Source organism: Mesoplodon bidens (genome assembly GCF_964165515.1).
Source record: "Mesoplodon bidens genome assembly, chromosome: 11".
Lineage (NCBI taxonomy): Eukaryota > Metazoa > Chordata > Mammalia > Artiodactyla > Ziphiidae > Mesoplodon > Mesoplodon bidens.
In genome coordinates this window covers 63395409-63415991 of record NC_138167.1, presented here as the reverse complement: position 1 = coordinate 63415991, position 20583 = coordinate 63395409, and the positions used below count along the sequence as shown (strand labels likewise).

At 58.5% G+C, this 20583-nt stretch overlaps 1 protein-coding gene across 3 annotated transcripts in view; it reads right to left on the bottom strand.

Annotated features, from left to right (window-relative positions):
* SCUBE1 (signal peptide, CUB domain and EGF like domain containing 1) overlaps nucleotides 1–20583 on the bottom strand; it is a gene marked incomplete at its 5' end in the record, with an annotated part of 129984 nt that overhangs the window by 55667 nt on the left and 53734 nt on the right. For 2 of the 3 annotated variants that reach the window (XM_081249522.1, XM_081249523.1), the window contains one exon: nucleotides 3274–3399. The exons of the other annotated variant lie outside the window; for it this stretch is intronic. In XM_081249522.1, coding sequence (XP_081105648.1) covers nucleotides 3274–3399 — 126 coding nt within the window. The remainder of the gene's footprint in view (nucleotides 1–3273; nucleotides 3400–20583) is intronic. 3 annotated transcript variants of the gene reach the window in all.

The window sequence follows — 20583 nt, the reverse complement described above, 5'->3', positions numbered from 1 at the left end:
TGATGCTGGCCCTGCCAGCCTGGCCACACGCAGTCTCCCTGCCAGGTGAGGAGGACGCGAGGAGAATGGTTCCTACTCACTGCCCCAGACACTGTCCTCAGCGACCAGTGGCCCTGGCGGGCTGCCTCTTCCACAGGGAGCTTATGACCATCCGAAGGAGGGACCCAGCTTCCGGGGCGACATTTCAAGGACATGCAGGACTGCTTCAGGAAACAGCTGGGGCTTTGTCACCAAGCCCTCTGGCCCCTCTGTGTGGGAATGTCTCTTCTCCCAGCACTTCTGGGTGCCCGGCAGCCTGCAGTCAGGGTATCTCATCTCTCTGCACAGGAGGAGCCTCAGGGAAGCCAAGGTCCCGGGGGGCTGGCGCTTAGCACGGATCTCAGGTGAGGGGAGACCCCCACCTTGGGCTGGACATCATGTGTCTTTCCGGACTGAGAAAAGCCCCATTCAGGGTGGGCAGGGGTGGACCAGTGAGGGGGCAGTTCTTTCCGGGCTCTGGGCTCCAGGAGATGGACGGCACCCTGCAAGTGGCTCTACGGAGGACACGGGCCTGTCTGAGGCAACCGGAGCGAGGGCCACTTTCTTGCTCCCTCTCTACAGGCCCACGTGCATCTCCCAGACCGCACAGGCGGAGCTGTGAACACGTAGAGAGCCTACAGCACGTACACGTAAGTAAATACTGGAGCCCTGAGCTCCGGGAAGACGCAGAGAAGGATGGAGAAAACCTCCTCTGGCCCTGGAGTGAGTCCTGGGCTCTGGAGGGAGGAAAGTTTGGGCACAGTCCCCTGTGTCCCGCTCGTTCATAGCGGCTGCCTAGGCCAGGCCTCAGCCCCCGACCCAACTCCAGATCTAGAATTTCCTGGGCCTCAAGTGAGCTCAAGGGCTAGAGGGAAGTCTCAGAGCTAACTTTACGCTAATCCACAGTAACCACACAGAAGAAACCAAAGCTGACGGGGTGGACAGGCAGGGGTGCCATCCCTCGGCAGGAGGGCTGCAGGGCAGTCACCCACTCCTGGGCTCCAGGATGGGTCCTGGACTCTCCACACACCTTGGCCACACCCAGCCACTGAGCAGAGGGTGGGACTCTATCTGCTTTACCAAAAGTTCGGGGCGCGGGCATAGCTCTTCTCTGTCCGGGTGGGGTGGGGGAGTCTTGGCCGTGCACAGAGCTCTCCTTATCCCTGACCTCTCAGACCAGGTTGGTCCCTCAGGAGATGCTCTCTGAGCAAACCGTCCCCTTGTAGCACTTGTAGCACTCGCCCCACACGGAATTATAGGATTAGGCAGCCAGTCAGTCAGTCCCGGCCACTTCCTGGGGCCCACAGCTCTCTCTCCGGCACTTAGCTCAGGGCTTGGCCAGGGCGGGCGTCAGCCAGTCTTGCTGACTGAAGGAATGTGCTTTCCTCCTAGCCGAGCCTGTCAACAAGCCTGCCCACGCCACATATGCTGGTCCTTGGCCCTTGTCCTGAGGAAGCTCAGATTACCCCACGGGGAGGACTGGGAAGCTGGAGTTATTCCTTCTCTGTTCTGAAGGTTGCCAGGTGGCAGGAGGTTTCTCTGCAGCTAAAGGGATCCATCTGGTGTAGAGGACAGGAGGGCCTGGGTTAGAGCCGGGCATTTCCCTGTCAACAGCGTCCCGGATTGGTCCTCCCCTTGGTGACAGCATATGTATTGATCACTGCGATCCCGCAGGAACGACTAGAAGAGGAAGGCTGGTCCACATCTGGGACCAACCTGGGCAGGACGAAGTGTCTTCGCCTTGGGGAATGGATGAATCAGGAGTGGGGGCTGAAGCACAAGCTCCCTTGGTGATGGGGACAATGTCTGAGGCATGTGTGTCCCCGAGATCTTGATGACTGAGGAGAGTGGAGGACAACTGGAAGAATCACGATGACTAAGGACGACGGGCTGGCAAAGGCCAGCTGTCTTCTCCACAGGATGAAGAATGGAAAGAAAGGCCATTTTCTTTAGGAGAGCTGGTCAGCACCTGTCTCCTGGTTCAGTGGCCAGCCTGGGAGCTGGACTCAGACTCCTTCATACCATTTTTCTGCAGCAGAAAGTGGGCCTGCTATGAAGTGCTTGTCTCTGGCCAGAGACGGGCAGCCTCCCTCCACTCTTTTCAGACACACAGCAAACATCACATCCATCTGGGCATCCTGGCTGCCCAGCGAGCAGAGGCCACATCCTGCCACTCCCCACGCAGCGTTGGGAGGATGCACTGCGTTCGAAGCTTTTGAGGACGAAGCGTGTTCAGCCACTGTCTCACTTCATGTGCTGGCTCCCATTCCTCCTGGGGAGTGCTGCGTGACCACAGTAAGAGGCTGGATTACGCCTGCGTCCTGCGGGCTGACCTCCAAGCCGGTCCTGAAATGGCACCTTTGACCAGAGGCCTCATTCAATCCAGATTTCCCAGGGTATCATCATCTAGAGTGGGCCTTTCGGGCTAGGCTATGAGCTCTGGTCTTTGATCCTGGAAATAAGCTCAGCACAGCCTGCGCTGGGACCCCCCCACCCCCCACCGCCCAGAATCAAGCTCCTTGCCTTCCTCTTTTTTTTTTTTAAATAAATTTATTTATTTATTTTTTGGCTGCACTGGGTTTTCGTTGCTGAGCGTGGGCTTTTTCTAGTTGTGGTGAGCAGGGTCTACTCTTCGTTGCAGTGCACGGGCTTCTCGTTGCGGTGGCCTCTCCTGTTGCAGAGCACGGGCTCTAGAGCGCAGGCTCAGTAGTTGTGGCACACGGGCTTAGTGGCTCTGCGGCATGTGGGATCTTCCCTGACCAGGGATCGAACCCGTGTCCCTTGCATTGGCAGGTGGATTCTCAACCACTGCGCCACCAGGGAAGTCCCCTCCTTGCCTTCTTTATACCATTCTGTTACCAAGGGCTGCCCTGGCCCACTGAGAACCCACAGTCCCTCCGTTCCTGCTGAGGAGCTCTAGCACAGGGCCAATGGGTCTCTTGGGTCGGGGGCAGGGGGGAAGGAAGAGGTTACGATGAGCACTGGCAGGGCTGTCACACAGGGCCCTGCCTAAGATCCAGCCCAGGTCTGGGGCTGTGTCAGTGGCACTATGCCAGGGAAACCCCGAGCCTGGGGCTTATGGCCCCTGTCCCTCATGCCTCCCAGGCCCCTGCGGGGGGGGCCCTGCCCTTCTCTCCCCCCCTGAGAACTGAGTGCCCTTCTCAGGCAACGTCCAGCAGACTGGACACACCCCCCCGCAAAGCAACGGCAGGAGACGCGTGGGAATGTCTGACCCCTTTGCCTCCATCTACCTACATGTGCAGTCCTTCTGGTTGTGGGCAAGGTCAAAGCCGGGCCTGCAGTCACAAGCCACACCACCTTTGGGCGTCTCCCGGCAGATGTGGGCACAGCCATGGTCTTTGTTCATGCAGTTCATACCCTCTGGGAAGAGACAGACAAGAGAGGGGTTGGGGACCAGGGAGAGAGAAAATTTCAGGCTTAGAAGAGATAACCGGTGAAATGTCACAAGCAAACGTAGTGTTCTTGGGCTGCCGTTGGCACGTGCATGGCATGCACACGGGGGGTGCAGCTAGTCATCCAGATGGCGATCCCCTAGGGGGAAACTGAGGACACGGTGCCCAGGTCTAGAGCCAGGCCTTGCTCGGAGGGCCATAAATGAGCTCGCGGGACCCACGGAGGAAACACTCCTGACCTGGGTCAGATTACAGGGCATGGGCTACAGAATGCTTCCCAGGTCAGAGGTTTAGATGGTTTCTCCACGAAAGCGGATGTGGGTGGCATTTAAAACGATGGCGGTGTGCAGCACTTTTCAGTTTGTACGGGGATGCCACAAGCCCCCGTGGGGCAGGTGGAGACTTGCATTTCAGCCTGGGCGCACAGAGGAGTGCTGATGGGTCAGGCTGCCGACACGCCCCGGCCGGCCTCCAGCTGTCGCACCCAGAGGCGTCGGCAGCCTGCTCAGCCCCCTCGCACTGCACTTCTGCACAAGTCAGACGCTGCCGTGCTGGCCCACTGGACCCCGGGGCAGCAGAGGCTCGTCCTCACCAGCTCCATGGCTGTGTCCTGAACTAGACACCGCTCCGCCACACACAATCCCCCAGCTTCCAGAAGGGGTCTCTACGTGTACCTGGTCGTTGCAGTGCTCCCCAGGACCCACGGAACCCCCAGCCTCAGTGCAGAGCCCTGCAGGCCCGGGAGCCCCGAGCAGGCGTCCCTCCGCCCTCCGGGCTTATTCCGGGTCCAGGCCACACACGTCACTGTGTTCCTAATCACAGCCTGAGATTCCTGCTGGTTGGCAGATGTTCCTCTTTAAAGCAAAAATGTTTGCAAACCTCAGGCACCTTTTCCTCCAAGGCCTCAACTTAAAAGGGCAGTTAGCAATGGACTCCCCTGCTGGCTGGGAAACTTCAGAAATGGGAGACTGCGGCAGCGGCTCAGGGCTGGGCCACACCACTGCCTGCTCCGGCACCCCCATGCTCTAGCTGCAACGGGCTTTTTTATCTGGAGCCTTGTCCACGTTGGCCCTGCCTGGCAGGCCCTTGCAGCTCGTCCTCTGGCCGACTCGGAAGCCCTGTCCCTCCCAAGGCCAGCCAGGTTCCCTGTCTTCTCCCCTCCCAGAGGCCTCGCTGAGTGCAGAGCTGAGCTGCCCACGGGCTTTGAGGGCAGGAACTATGGACCATCCACCTCCGGAGGCCTGGCCTCTACACACCACCCACTCAGCGCCTGCCAAGCATCTCGCCAAAATGTACTCTGAGGGCCCTGGTGTGATCAGGGAGAACTAAGGGTTCCCTGGGGTGGGCTGTTTGGCCCCTCTCCTGAGTCACCCACAGCTTTTGGGAAATCCCCTCCACCCCAGAAGACTTGATCCCTGCTCCCTGTCTGCCTGGAGCAGCTTGGAACCCCCTTCAGTTGACCCCGGTTGATGTTTACCCTCCTGGTGATTTGTGAGGAGTTTCCAGAATTTATGAGGTCAGGGGTCAAGTGAGAGGTTAGAGGTCACAAGTCCATCAAGAGGCTAAGTGCAGATGAAAGGAAGAGTTGCTGTCCGCCCACACCGCCCTGAGGCCTCCTTCCCCAGGTGACTCACTAGCCTCCTGTTCAAGGTGAGGACTAGCTCAATCTTGACCTCGGCCACTTTAAGCATGGGAACGGGGCAACTGAGAATTGACCGATAGGGGCCAGTCGGCTACTGCTGCCGCTCCAAAAGGCGTGTGCACAGTAAGGCCCGTGCCACTACGGCCCTCCCTCCTCCGGGAAGCCTGCCTTGGCCCTCAGGCCCGTCAAGGGCCTTTTGGACACCCATGCTCTCCTCGCTGTGGGGTAGCTGTGTGGCTCCCCTCTGCTCTCCAGGTGACTCAGGCTGAGCTCTGGGCCTCCTCAGTGACCTCACCGTCCAGGGCAGGTCTTGCCCAGGAGGGGATGCTCCGAGTCCCCACAGGGAAGGGAAGGGAAATGGAATAGCCTCGGGTCTCAGTCTCCCAGCTGGCAGCGGTAGTCACCAACAGCCGGGCTCATGTACAGCTGGAGTGCTTCTGCTCAGCCCGAGCGCTTCTGGAGGCTTCTGACATGGTGGTCGTGAGAGCATTGCCATCACATTTAAAAATGACCCTAGCAACCACTCCAAAGAAGGCCACAACTGCCTAGCTAGGGGCCGGGGGTACGGCTTCCTCTGTGCGGGTGACTCAGCCCCTTGCCCAGCTGTGGACGCGGGAACTGCGCAACCTTCCCCTCCACCCTGGGGCGGCACTGGCTTCCGCGGGCCATGAGAAGCTCGGCTTCATGGCTGGCAGGACCACAGATGGTCAGGGCTGGACGGCTCCTTGCCATCCATCTTCCAAATGGGGAAAATGAGGCCTCGAGGCAGGGGTGACAGTCCCAGATCATACGGCAGGCCTGGAACCCAGGCTGCTGGGCTCCCAGCCATGGCTCTCCTGGTCTGGGCGTCACTGAGCTACCCTTGTGGGACTGAGATGACTGACAGGCAGCATGCATTTTCTGGGGTGAACAGAACTAGGAACCTGGCACAGAGCTGGGCTAATAAATGGTACCTGTTACTATTCGTTGTCCTCAGAATTAAGAGCCTATGAAAATTCAAGGCAAATTCAGACTCTGTGAAGCTCTCCAGGCAGCCCCTCAACGAAGCACAGAGCCCCTCGCTCCTCTTTGACCTTCACCCGGCTGCGGCTGAGCATGAGGGCGGAGCCTCAGCTCACCTGCAGAACCATCACGAAGCCTCGTCTCTCCTGCTGGTGGCACCTCTCTAGCCTTTCCAAACAGCGTGGCGTTCTTCGAGCAGCCGTGCTTTATGACAGCTGGGGTCCCGACCTCTCACCTGCTTGTCCTCTGAGTCCCCACTCTCCCTCTGCAGCCACCACCAGCCTTCCCACTGGGCTGGACGTATAGCAGAGTGGCCTCGGGCAGGCCTGGCCCACGCCCTCTGCAGCTGCTCTGTGAAAGGTGACGGGCTCTTATGAGCAAGGTCACTCTGGCGGCATCCTAAGCAAGGGGAGAGCTAAAGGGCTGGCCTATGAGACCCACACCTCAGGGCAGCGCTGAGCTGAGTGGCTCCCCTTGGTGGCTAACTGATGCCTTCCTTCACTCTTTGGGCGCGGCTCAAGCTCTGTCCCACAGACCGTGGGTCCTGGCTTTGTCTCTTCCTTCCAGCTGGCACAACGCTGAGGGCCGGCTCTGCACTTCTCCCATGCCTGTTTACCTGAGGCCATCCCGCCCACCAGCCAGCGAGCTCCGAGAGGCCGTGTCTTGTCCCTGCTGTGTCCCGCGCCCAGAACCCTGGCTGCACACGGCAGATGTTCAGGAGATCTTACTGGGGAGCGGATGCAAAGGCGCCAGAGGGAGAGTCCAGCCCCCAGGCCGGCAGGCCAGCCTGGCCACATGCTCACACCATCAAAATGCTCTGAGGAAGGCTGAGTCTCGTGCAGGAGGGGCCGGGGCCAGGGCTTGCCTGCTCGTACCTGAGCCTCTGGTCAGATACCTCCTTCCCTCTTCTTAGCTGACAAATGGGTTGTCAGAACGTGTACCTCCAAGGGTTGCCGTGAGGCTCAAATGAGAAGACGGTGAAATGTGTGTGGCACAGAGCGGGTTCCTAAGGAAACAGGGCTGTTCCTAAAGCTTTTCTACACTGCTCCTGCTTCCTTCTGCCTTGTGTAAAATGCGAGTAGCTGCTAAGTTGCCCTCTCCTGCCAACCGTGGGTAATTTGAGGGGAGACCTGACCTTTATTCTTTTCTGTATCCCAAGTACCCAGCACGGGGCCTGCCCAGAGTTAGGGGTCAGCAACCAGTAACTGAAAGAAAGCAAAGAAGAATGGGGGCGAGAAAGAGAGGGAAGGGAGGAAGAAGAGAGAAAGAGGGAGGGAGGAAGAGGAGAGAGAAATGAAGCCTTTCTTACCTCAGAGCAGATTAAACCCATTGCCTATTGTTTAGGGGACAAGACGAGAGGCATAGAGAATTTGGAAAGCACTATTGTGGCATTCGCGCTGTGTGTTCTGTGAAACACAGCATCCCAGGTCGCCTGACGTAGGGAGTTCACAACGCACGTTAAAGGCTCTGAGAAGTCCTGCAGGCACTCGTGGACAGCCCCCTCCCCCTCACTTAACACAGTATCCTGGGGAGCTCTGCCCCAGCCCCTCTGGGAGGCTCTGGGTTACAGGCTTAGAGACCCCAGGGTGGCCCACTTCAGCCCCCTCGCCTTACAGATGAAGCCACGCTGGCAGAGGGACTGCAGAGGGCGCAGGTCGGGTCGGGGAACACGTGGAGCCTGGCGTGGCCTCCTCTGTGCCTCAGAGCCTCAGGGGTAGAGCGGACAGCTCTCCCTTCTTGTCCGCCCAGGGAGGCGGTCCTGAGCACTGCGAGCTAACGGGTGGTACTGGGGGGGCTACTGCTGAGGGCCATGGGGCCAAGTGGAAGTTTGGATGGGAAAGGTGAACCCCGGGGCATGCAAGGTGCGTGTTGCCAAGCACTTCTGCTCCAGGAGACTGCACCTGGGCTCCACAATGGAAGGGACTTCAGGTCCCCCACCTGAGGCAGCCCTCTGAGGCAGCCCGGCCCATTCCCGCCAGCTCTGGCTGGCACACTGGCTCCACAGGCTTCTCCAGAACAAGGGCGGAGCCCAGAACTGGGCACAGAGCAGGCTTCTGCGAGCCTGTGGAACCGAAGGGCCCTGTCTCCCTCTGTCCTCCTGTGGCCCCCTGCTTTGTACCGTGTCTACTCTTGGGAGCTGGACCACAAGAGAGCTGCCCCGGGGCCAGGTGCAGCCACTCCCTTGGCCTCACTCCCCATCTTGATACCATGCAGTGCTGAGTCCAGCAGAAAGCCCTGTTCATCTCCCCTCCTCGAGGGGAAGTGAGATATAATTTCAGAGCTGTTCCCAGAAATCCCGGTCTTCAGGGGCCTGGTGCCAGTCAGGCCAGGCTGCCTGCCAGGTCGAATCTAATTTGATCCAATCCATCCAAATCCAATTACGTTCTGCAGACTCGGACCGAGTGTCTCCTTGGTGCCCAGGATGGGGCGGGGAGCGATGAGGGCACAGAAGCTTTGCTGACACATCGCCAGGTCCATATTCAGACTCTGACGCTTGCTGCATGACCTTGGGCAATCCCTTCACCTCTCTGAGCCTTAGTTTTCACCTGTGAAAAGTGAATAGTTTTCGGACCTGCCTCCCAGGCACTCACTCAAGGTGCAGGCCCCTCCTCTGGGCCAGTGAGGCTGGCTAAGGGTGCAGGTAAGGACCTGAGGGGCTTTATACTGGGCAGGGGAAGCCATTGAAAGGTTGTAAACTGGGCAGCAATGCACTTTGTGTTAGAAAGATCTCTGGATGCTGCACGGAGGCAACCTGCTGGGGCAAGAGTGCAGGCCAGAAGCATGTGGGAGGCTACTGTTATCACCCTGAAAGGGACGAAGGAGCCTGGAGGGATGGCAGCGTGTGTGGGGACAGGGACAAAGGCTGGATTTGGGACACACTTCAGAGCCCCTTTCTCTCAGTTTTCCAGAAGACATGATGTAGGGACTCGGGCTCTGACTGTACTTTCATTTAACGTAACCCTCACCGTAAGCCTAAGAAGTGGGTATGGCCGTGCCCATTTTACAAACAAGCCCATGAGAGGCTGGATCAGGGTTGGGGAAAGACGTGCCAGGGCCACACCATGCACAAGAACTCTGGGCTGCACCTTCCTCTCCCAAGCGCCCCGAGCTTCCTTCTGACGGGCCCCTCCCCAGGTTCTTGCACTCTCTAGGCCCGGTGACGGGCCCCCGCAGCCCTTTCCCACCAGGGCCTATTTTCCCAAAGGCCTCCTATCATTTTTTGATGCTCTACAAGAGTGTGCACAGAGGTAAACGATGGCGGACTCTGACTGCCCCAAACCAGTGCGTACGTCGCGTCTTCTGTAGAGCAAAGTTCACGGATGCATCTAAAGCAGGGCAGTGGGGCTGGGGGCCAATCTGTTTGTATTTAGGGGCCAGCCTTTCTCGTAGCCCCCGGCCCAGAATAACAAAGCTGGAATGTGTGCCTCTCAGGGGTCGTTGCTATGGCGACTTCATCAATAACATCATTTTCCGCATCCCTGTCCCTTAAACACGCAGGAAGGGAAGGCAAGCTGGGAACGGCAGAGCAGGGAGAAGAGAACAATTACCTTGTTACATCCTCCCCCAACTCGGGAGGAAGGGATTTCCCTCCCCTTCCACCTCATCAGTAGAAAATTACGGAGCCCAGGAAGAGGCTGGAGCCTTGGGGGTGGCGGGGGTGGTGGTGACAGGAAGAGGCTGCTGCTTTCCCCAGCCCAGACTCGGCAAGCTGGCCAAGCCAGGCAGGGAGAAACAAATATGGGCTCCCACATGCTTCGAATGGGGGCGCTGAAGGGAACGCTAGCAAGGTCCTGCCGTGGGGGGAAAGGCACAGGGGCGGCAGCAAGGATGGGACCTTGGGAGAGGTGATGAGGACAACAGCCGTGCACGTCTGCCCAGAGCCGCCTGTGTGCCAGGCTGAGCCGCACGCTTTACATATGTTATCTCGCGAATTCTCCCCACCGCCTCAGCAGGGCGCTTCTGTCCCGTACTGGCCCACTTAACGGATGAGAACACTGAAGCACAGAGCGGTTAATAGCTGAGGTGAGGGGGCCGGATCTAGGGGCAGCCCTGAAGCAAGACAGAATAGGGGGCAGCTCTGGGCTGCGAAACAGGAAACTGAAACTCGCTGCAGACGGATGAGGACCCACCGTAGCTACCGTTATTGAGTGCCTTTTGTGCCCTAAGCACTTTATGTGAATAACCACCTTTAAGTCTCAGGACCATTTTTCAAAGTAGATGCTATTATCCCCTCTGTGCAAGTGAGGAGAGTAGGACCCAAGAAAGGCTGGTAACTTGCCCAAGGGACACGGATGAGACAGGCATACCGTGTTTCACTTCAAAACCTGTGCTCCCTGTGGACTTCTAAGAGGCAAGGGAGCATTCATGGCCAGGGGAGGGGCAGGGACACCCGAGCTGTCCCCTTCTCTTCCTTACCTTTCCCCAGGGTGGGAAGCACGGAAACGACCCAGCCCCTGCCCTCCCTGGCTATGTCCACTTTTCCACATTCTGTCTCTCCAAGCCCATATCAAATGCCAGCTTCTCCAGGATGCCTGATTTTTCACCCCAAACCTCCCCCGAGTCAGGAGTGACCCCTCCATGGTCCTCAGACCCCCTGCCTGAGCTGGCTGTGGGCTGGGAGCACACCCTGTTCTCTCCTGATCCACAGGGCCCAACCCCAGGCCCAGCACAGAGGCAGGCCCTTATCATATCACTCTGCAAGGTAAGTAGCTCTGTCATCATTTTACAGAACCATTCAGAGAGACGGAGCACTTTGCCCTTGGTCACTTGGGTAGGATGTGGTAGAACTGAAACTTGAACCCTGTTCTGACTTGAAGACCTGCCCTTCTCCAGCTGCAGAAGGAACTTTCTAGAGCATAAACCTGACTGTATCTTCCCATTGCTAAAAACCCTTCAATGCTCCCACCCCAGCCAGGGCCCAGGGTTCGGCTGAAAGTTCTCAGCATGGCACTCTAGGTCCTCCCCATCCTCTGCTTGCCATGGCTCTAGGGAACAGGGACACTTGGCTCTCGGCCAGCAATTTGAGATTCTGCTTGGGTGTCACCTCTCCTAGGAAGCCCTCCTTGTTTCCACCCTCCCCTCAATTCCCTCGGATAGATTAGGGGCTTGGGCTTCCACAGCCCTCTGGACTCCCCTCTCTCATAACACCCACCACACGAACTGTAACTTCTGGGTTTGCTGGGTTCCCCCCACCAGACTTGGGGGGGGGGTCCTTGAGAGGCAGGGCCCAAGCCTGAGTCACCCCTTCGCCCTCCCCCCACCCCCCGGCCACTGCACAGTGCCCATTTCAGGCCTGAGAAATGTTCGCTAAACCTGGCTACACTGGCGAGGGGCCTGGGCTCAGCCACTCTGGGCTTTGGACTCTGCATCAGAACAGCGGCCAATACTCGGGCAACAGGACATGTCTGTCTGCAGGCCCAGGCCTGGCTGCCGCCTGCAGCGCAGTGCTGGCCTCAAGCCTGTGCCGCCTGCCTGCCCGCCCGCCGGTCCGGCTCCACCTCGATCCCCTAATTACACTCTAACAGCATCTGTGCCTGGATGGTGCTCGGAGAGGCTCTCATTATGGGGCCTGGGCTTAGCAGAATGCAGGGCTCTGTCTCCCACCCTGTGCCCCTGAAATTACATCCTCCCGGGCAATTCCAGGCCTGGCCGGGGCGCCAGCAGCCGGCTGCCCCAGACTAGACCCCCAGCTGACCACGAGCCCAGCCCACCCCAGGCTGCATCCCTACGGATGGCCCCACCTGGGAAATAGGAGTAAGTCTGTGGGCTTCACTCGCTCAGAGCACCTCAATGCCAGGCCCCATGCCAGGCTCTTTGCAAACTTACCTAATTGACTATCTCCACGATCCTGAGTGCCAGTTACCGTCAGCAGGCCCACCAGACAGGTGACAGTGCTGAGGCTCGGAGAGGGCTCCCCCACCTTGTGCGGTGGTGCAGGGACCCGACCCCTGGCCAAGTGCTCACTTCACAACCCCCCAGCCCTGTGCTCACTTGGCTGCCTCGGGGTCCCTCGAGGGGACTATGCTCTGCCCTTCCTCCAGCGCCTCATTGTTTTCATCAGCCCGATCCTTTCCTCGCTGCTCCCCACTGCCCACTCCCCGGCACACAGACCCCGGGGCCGTCCCACCACCTCCACCCCTGCCTTCAGGCTGGATGCCCCCTGCCAGGGCCCCGGGGGGACTGGCCTTTGTCAGTGTGCACCCTGCCTCCCCCGCAGCACCTGCTGCCCAGCTGGTGCAGCCTCGGCAGTCCAGCCCTTGTGTGAGTTGACCCCCAACGCCCTCCATGTTTATCTGCTCACCTGCCTATGTGCTTTCCTTCCACCAATATTTAGGTGGGGTCTCCCGGACACCAGGCCCTTCCTTCTGCAGGACCAGCCCGCTTCTTGTCTGTGCCTTTCATCCTGCCCTGCTCTCCCAGTGGCTGGACCACAGCTGAGCCAGTTGTAGGTGTGCAACCGACACCCACAGCGTGGCTGGCCCCGAAGTGCCTGCTCGCTTACAGACAAAGGCCCGTCTCTGAAACCAAGCCATCCTGCTTTGAGTGAGTTTACATACAAGCAAACACCCAGAATGGACTGGTTTTCTGGAAAGCAAGAATTGGAAGGGAACTTAAAGAGCATCCAGATGAAGCCTCTGCTTTTCCACTGAGGAGGCTGAAGCCCACTGGACAGGACTTGCCCTGAGCCATGCAGCAATTAGCACACGTAACCTTCTGACTCCCAGTGGCTCCCTTGACTCCCCATGCCTTGACCCTCAAGTTCAGTGTTCCTTTTTTTTTTTTAAATTTGTTTGGCTGCACTGGGTCTTAGTGGCGGCATGTGGGATCTTTAGTTGCGGCAGGCAAACTCTTAGGTGCAGCATGTGGGATCTAGTTCCCTGACCAGGGATCGAACCCGGGCCCCCTGCATTGGGAGCACAGAGTCTTAGCCACTGGACAGCCAGGGAAGTCCAAGTTCAGTGTTCCTTCCATCACATCAGGAGGTGGCTCACGAGGCACTGCTGGTTCAGGGCTGTCGACCAGCCTTTAGGCTCACCCTTTCCCTCACTCACTCATTCTACACCTTTGCTGAGCACCACCTGTGTGCAGGCCCTGTGCTGAGGCCACCAGCAGAGCCAGCCGGGGGTGGGGGGGATGCACACGCGTCACAGGGGCATTTTCAGCTAAGACCAAGTCCTTTGCCGCAGCTGCTCACTGAGTGGGCAGATTCTGTGTACATGGACAGGTGGACAGATGGACGGATGGCCAGCTGAGACTGTGGCTGGCTCCTGGAGTGCCAGATGAGAGCAGAGGGGCAGGGCTGGCCTTCTCGGAGAGCAGGGGTGGACCCCAGCCTCCCTTCAGCCCCTCACCTCTGGTGCCTTGACCAGTCCTGGCCTTGAGAGCCCCTGGAAAGCCTCCTCTGTGAGATGAGAGGGAGCCTGCCTGGTGGCTGTGAGGATCACGCAGCAGTGCGTGCAGACACACGTGGACAAACATTTGCAGGGCTGCAGGTGCCACAGGAAGGTCGGCATCACTGAGGTGGGGCGGGCCTGGTTTTTATCAGATCTACTTCCTATGCCTATTCCAGCCCTTTCCAAGGTATGTGGCCTGGAAGTCGCTTGGTTTCCTCCTCTGTGAAGTGGAGAAGGAAGGTCATTAAAGGGCCCTAAAGAGGTGATGGCTCCAGCTCAGGGTCCCTGCCCACCCCCCCAAGGTGGAGGTGGCGCTCAGTAAAGACTGCCCTGCCCACCCCCTACCCCGGCCCTGTTTGGCCAGCTCTGCAGTGCCTGTCCCTTCTGAGCCGCCCCTCACCCTGGACCCCTGCCCCCTCCATCCCCTCCCAGGGCTAACCGTCCTTCCTCTTCCCGTCCCCTGAAGTTCCCTGGCTGATCACTAGGCGTCACCAGGAGCACATCCAAGCCTCTCTGAGGCCCAGGTGGCTGGGATCACAGGCCCGTGAGACTTGCCTCCTGGGTTTTCACTCTGCTTGGGCTCCAGAGGCTAGGGGTGCCCCCTTCCTTTCCCAGGGTTGCCAGACACAGCAAATAAAAACATAGGATGCCTGGCTAAGTCCAGATCTCAGATAACACAAGTATTTCCTGAGTGTAAGCATATCCCAAGTATTGCATGGATCATATTTACACCAAAAAAAGTATTCATTATTTATGTGAAATCCAAATTTAAATGGGTGTCCTGTATTTTATCTGGCAACCTTATCCCTCCCTCCACGGGGACCCTAAAGGGAGCCATGGGGGGACAGTCAGCTCACACAGGACCCGGGCCATGGCCTGGCTGTGACCAGGGAGCAAGTCTGTTTCTCTTTCCTGACAGGTGACCAGACGAATGTAGCCCAGGTGCAGGAAAGGCCAACGTGGCAGCTGAGCAAGTGCTCCCCCAGCAGCTCTGGGGGGCCCTGGAAGAGAAGCTACAAGAATGCTGGGGGACGTGCCAGCAGGAGATTCCCTAAGGACACAAGCAGCTCCCAGGCACCTCAGCCGGTGCCTCACCTCCACTGCCCACCACGTGCTGGGCTTTGGAGTTGCCAACACCTGGGCTCTGGGCTGGCTCGTCCCAACCCGGCTGTGCCCGCTGTCCCTGCCTGCATCTTCGTTCCCTACCCTGCACAACAGGGTGGCAGCTGTTACTTCCCAGGGTCCTTTGAGGATTAAAGGGCGCCAGGGACTGGGTACACAGTAGGAACTCAATAAGTGTTGAGTACCTTTCCCTTTCCCCAGGGACCGTATCAAGGGCATGAACAACCACCTTTGGCAACTTACGCTGATTCCCACCATTTATTCTAACTTGAACAGACAGCCGAATGGTCACTTCACTCGGTAAACAGATACATGGGCACGCACTGGGTCAGCCACTGTGTGGGCCTGGGGGACGAGGGGTCAAGTTTGGGGCAGCAGGGAGGATCAGTGCTCCAGGAGAGGAATCAGCTCGTGCAGAGAGGCTGACATGCTTGCCTTGAAGTCAGAGACGGCTTCACAAGAGGAGGCGAAGCGAGATAGGCTTTGAAGGATGACGACGAGTTCTCCAGGAAGTGAGGGGGATGGGGAATGGCACTTGAGGCAGAGGAAACAGCACACAGCAAGGCCCATGACTGGTAAAGGGCTCCCCGGTCACGGGGAGAACAGAAGGCAGGTGGGGGATGGGCGAGGGGCCGCACTCTGGAAGGCCTTGGAAGGCGGTGAAGGCCGAGTTCCTGGTGCGGGGGAGACAAGGGTTTGTTGTGGCAGCTTCATGACACGCACGGCAGGGAGAGGAGGCACAGGAAGGTCCTCAGTGGGGAATGACATGGCCAGAGGGTCACGCAGAACAGTGGCTCCCACTGCTGTCAGGAGGCGGATGGGACAGGCAGACTGGGGAAACAGTTAACTGAGCGGAAGGGTGAAGCCTGGCCCCTGGAGGAGGGTGGAGAGGCAGGGCCCCAGGGCTGCAAGGGGCTCCAGGCAGTGGGCAAGCCCTGCTCCCACACCTCTCTCCATTTGTTCATTCAGTATCGTTGGTCTCAGGAGCTGGTAAGATGTGGGTTCAAATCTTGACTGTGCTACTTACTCACTGTGGACAAATCTCTTGGCTTCTCAACCTCCATTTTCTCACCAGCAGAATGGGATAATACAGCTACACGGCACATCTGGTCACTCCCGTCACAGTCTGGGCACAGTGCTTGGCACATAGTGATGCCCAGTGACAGCTGACAGTTTTACCAATTTTAGGTCCAGGGACTCTTCTAGGGGACAGAGTATACACATATTCTCTCATTTGGGTCCTCATAAACATTTCTATAATGAACACTAATGTTTGTCCCATTTCACAGATGAGAAACTGAGGCCCCAGGATGTGCAGCCGAGAAGGGAGCCAGGGCCAGGGCCAGCTACCCCTGCGCTGTCCACACTAGGAGGCCGAGGCCCTGCAGCGTGGACGAAAGCCCACCACCAACGCCACTAAGTACTGGGGTCCCTGCAGGGCTGCTTGGTAGGGGCTGGCTGGAGGCCCGGCCAGGAGACGGGCGTGAAGCTGGGCACACCAGCCAAAGGAGTTGTTTATGGGATGGGAGGCTCGTAAAAAATAATGGGCTGGATTTATCGTCCCCGCCTCAAGGGCCGTTCTGGACTGCAAAGGGCCGGGACAGGCCTTCTCCGGCAGCACCATAAATCTGCCCACTAATTGCGAGAGCTGTTTATTCTCCCGCCCACCTGGTCTGTAGGCCGGGGGGCGGGGGGAAGAACCTGCCCCACGCTCCGCCCCAAGGAGCAGCCAGAGGGGCAGCCCTGAGGCTGGGGTGGGGTATTTTCCGGCATGGCTACCGTTTCCCCTCTTTTAAAACAGGAAATTCCCAGCCACATACACCCACGGGGAACCTAGAACCCACAGCTGATGACAGAAAGCCCTGGAACAGGACAGGGGATGTCCCTGGTCCTACAGGAAGCACGCTGGGGCCTCTTAGGTCAAGGCCTGGCCCAGACCCCATCATGTGGGAATCACGCCCCGGGAAGCAATGGGAGCCGGCCAGCCAGGCACCCTGATAGGACCCTAAGCTGGCGTTCGGCTGGGGTGGCTCGGGGGGGACTGTGAGCCTCTGTCCACAGGCATTTGAGTCCAGAGATGGGGGTGGAACAGGAGAAGAAAAACTAACTTGGGCGTCAGAAAGCTGGCCTCCCATCCCGAGGGCTGCCTTGGGCTGTGGCCCAGCTGGGGTTCCCTCCCGTGCTGGGGTGACAGGGCTCGCCCGAAGTTCTTCCCGGGGTAGCTGCGAGCATCACAGCCGTCAGGGTGTAAGAGCACCGTGAGCTGCGGAGGGTGGGGCTGGCCGGGCGAGGACCCTTGCTGGCTGGGACCCGAGGAGAGGCGGGAGCGGCCGAGACAAAGTCTGGAGGAGGGTCAAGGACCAGCCTGGAGGAGCGTGAGGGGAGGGCCCTGGATGAGGGCCAGGATGGGAAGGCAAGGGCGGCCATCTCCCCTGAGAAGCACCGGCCCTCTGCCCTGACTTGTCCCCAGGGACCCGTGCCTGAAAACTGCCCGGGGACCTCTGCCGAGGGTTCCCCAGCTGGCCCTGCGGCGGTGTGGGCTTTGGGCAGCGGGCTCAGGGCGAGGCTCCTGGCGGCGGCTGACCCGGAGCAGCCGAGGGCGCGGGGCCTGTGCTGCACTTCAGGGTCTGAGTGCGGCTGGAAGGAGGGCTCTCCACTTCTTCTCCAAGTGCCACAGGGGAGCCCAGCCCCCTTCCCCGGCCTGGCCCCGGGGCGGTGAAGTGCAGTACAGAAGGCAGAGCACGGCTGTCCCCATGCTCCCTGCGGGGAGCTCAGAAAACTCCCGAGCCCCTGCCCCCTGACCAAGTCCGGTTCCTGAGCTCACGCCCACCATCCCGGCCACTGCTCGGGTCCCAGGCCGAGTGGGCGAGGAGAGAGTGTGGGCGCCCGCATTGTGCATGCGTTGCCCCGGGCACCTGCGGTCAGGATGCCGAGCCAGAGGCTGAGCAGGACGCGGGCTTCAGCCTCATGAGAAGTAGAGACTGGCTGGTCCCACTGTGGGCCCCAGGATCCCCTCCAGGGTTCCGGACTCTAACAAGAACAAGGCCCCACATGGACCAGAGCCACTGGACCCTCCTTCAAACCGCCACTGAAGTACTCCACACCTATGTGATGCAGGGGCCGGGCCTCTCTGCAGAAGGGCCTGCCTGCCCCGCCACCCGCCTTCCACTCTGCCACCGTCCTGTCCACCCACACTGCCCCCGGTGAGGTCCTGACCCTGATGGCCACCAGGGCCACCTCCCAGAAAATCGCTTCATCTCCCTTTCCAGCCCACAGTGGGGAGCGATCTTCCCCAAATGTGGATCATACGTCCACCCCTGGGGCTGATGGGGGCCCCATCACTGTCACAGCAACGTTCAAACCCCTGCCAGACACGGTCTCCTGACCCTCTCACTTCTGGCAGCTTTGGGTCTGGTTTCAGGCTCTAGGACCCACTCTCTCCAATGGGCAAAGAAGGCTGCAGGGACACGGACTCTTCCGGCTACCAAAATAAAGTTGGAACCTTAGACGGCAGAGAACCCCTGGCCGGAGGCGAGAGGCCAGGCTGGCCTGAATGAAGGGCCCAGGCAGTGAAGAGCAGCTGGACGACCACAGGGTGGAAAGACAGGAAGGGCGCCGGGGGCAGGAGCGGCAGCAGACCCAGAATCTATACGTGACACCGTGAGAAAAGTATCTGGTACAGGGAAGGGGCTCATATCCGAGTCCCCCTTCCTCTCCATTGAGGCTGCATGGCTTACAGAAATGACCTGAGGTCAGGACCAGCGCTGGCACCCAGCCCACCAGGCTCTGCCACAGAATCACCTCCTCAGTCAGACAGTGCTGGAGGGTGACAAGTGTCTGAGGGCCCTCTCTGCTCAGACACCATCCCAGAACTCAGGCCCAGAGAGGGCTGGGACTGCACGTCTGTCTAGGGTCTCTGCCTCTCCATCTTCAGAGCCCTGCTCCAAGTTGGTTTTCAATGTCAGCTGCCTCCATTACTTTCAACCCAGGTCTGGACCCAGGTGGCCCCGCCAGCTTCTCGCCCTCTCCTTCCCATTACTGCTGCACAATCCCCCAAAAGCCCCCGGCCATGCCGCCCACTCTCCACTCTTCAGCTCCTTCAGAGGCCACCTGCCCTCAGGGGCTTCTTCGATCCCTCTCCACCTCCCCCAGGCTCCCAGCCCTCAGGCAGAACTAAGTTCCCTGTGACCTTAACAGGCTGCTGGCTGAGCCCCTCAGCACTGTGGCCCAGGGCCCAAACTGACCACCCGGTACGTGATGCCACGCCATGCCACGCCACGCCACACCCTGGGTGCAGATTTGAGCATCACAGCCCCAATCCAGGTTGACCAGCACACTGGGTGAGGAAGTCCCTCTTCTCTTTAGAACCCGATTTCCATGCCTGACCAAAGAAGGGGCGAACCACGGGATAGCTGTAGTCTCTTTAAACACTGGGAGGCAGCCACAGAAGGTGGTCATGATTTGAACCCAGACCGCCTAGGTGCCAGTCCTGGTACTACTCCTAGGATCCACGTGACCCCGGGTGCATTACCTGCCTCTGTTATTTGCCATCTGCACATGGGAAGTAATAGTACCTACCCCGTAGGGCTCAAGGGGTTATGAATGAGGTAATTTTAGCGTGGCAATATGCCTTGGTTTGCGTGGGACCGTCCCAGTGTATACCTGCTGCCCTGTCGCAATTAATAGCACCTCCTTTCACTCTCAAAAGTGTACTGGTTTGAATATTAACTTATAGAGCCCCCTGGTTAAGACAGGCAAAGTGCTCATAAGGTGCCTGGACGAGTACTCAGCTATTCAATTATTATTAAAATGCTAATTCTTGGCTGCTGAGGCGGTTACACAGAGCCACATGTAATAAAGTGGCCAAGAACCATACGCGCACACCGTACTAACACCAACTTCCCGGACTCGATACCGTTCTCTAGTGATGTAAGATGTGACCGCTGGGGGGAACTGGGTGAAGGGTATGTGGGACCTTGCCTTACTATTTTTGCATTTCCTTATGACTCTACAATTACTTCAAAATAAAAAGTTTCAAAAACCCTGTTGTTTGGTCTCTAGCTACAGTTGAGTACAAACTTGCAGATAAAATGAACAGATCCTAAAAATACTTCACGCAGGGGTCTAATAAACAAAAGGATGAACTCTAAGAGAGGTCCCAGAGAATACCCGCAAACTCAGAAATAGGTGAAAATGGCTCCTGTGAGCAAACAGCTGTGGCAGAGCCCAAGGCCTTTCCTGAGAAGCCAGGAGCCCTCAGGCTCACACAGTCTCTGCCTCTGCATGTGGACCCAGGGCTGCTGGCTTCACATCGAGACCCCCTACAGACAGGGGTGCGGAACAGCAGGCAACAGCAGTATCAGAAGAGTTAACTCCAGCCCAGAAGCTGGGCCACTCAGCACGGCGACAGACATTAACAAGCATTCTCTGGCCTTCAGAGGAGTGGCTGTCTCAGTCACTGAGTTTGTAACAAAAATTGTGAATCGTAGGGAAAAGAGGCGGGGCCAACTTAGGCTGTTACCCTGAAGAGAGAAGGGATTGGGTGAGCCATCTCAGGGGATCTCCACTACGGAATGTTTTTGAACTCTTGGTGCTTAAAGAGGCACACTTGGTACCTGGGACGCTCACACTTGAGGAGCATCTCTGCTTCTCGCAGGCCTCACCCTGCCTGGACCGGCTGCAAGCCTCATTGGAACCCTCCACACAGGCTGCCCAGGCTCAGAGGCCAGCCCGCCAGAGGACGGGATCCTGCTGTGCCACTGGCTGCATCCCTGGGCAAGTTTCCTATCCTCTCTGTGCCTCGGTTTCTTAGTCTTGTAAGGATGCAACACACTAGTGCATGAAAAGTGCTCATCACAGTGTCTGGCAGGCAGAAGCCCCCAGGACATGCAGCTCTCACCATCACCATCATCACTGAACGCAGAAGCAGCCAAGCTTTCCTATTCCTGGCTCCCACCTCTGATTTTGGCTGGAGCCAGTATTACACTTGATG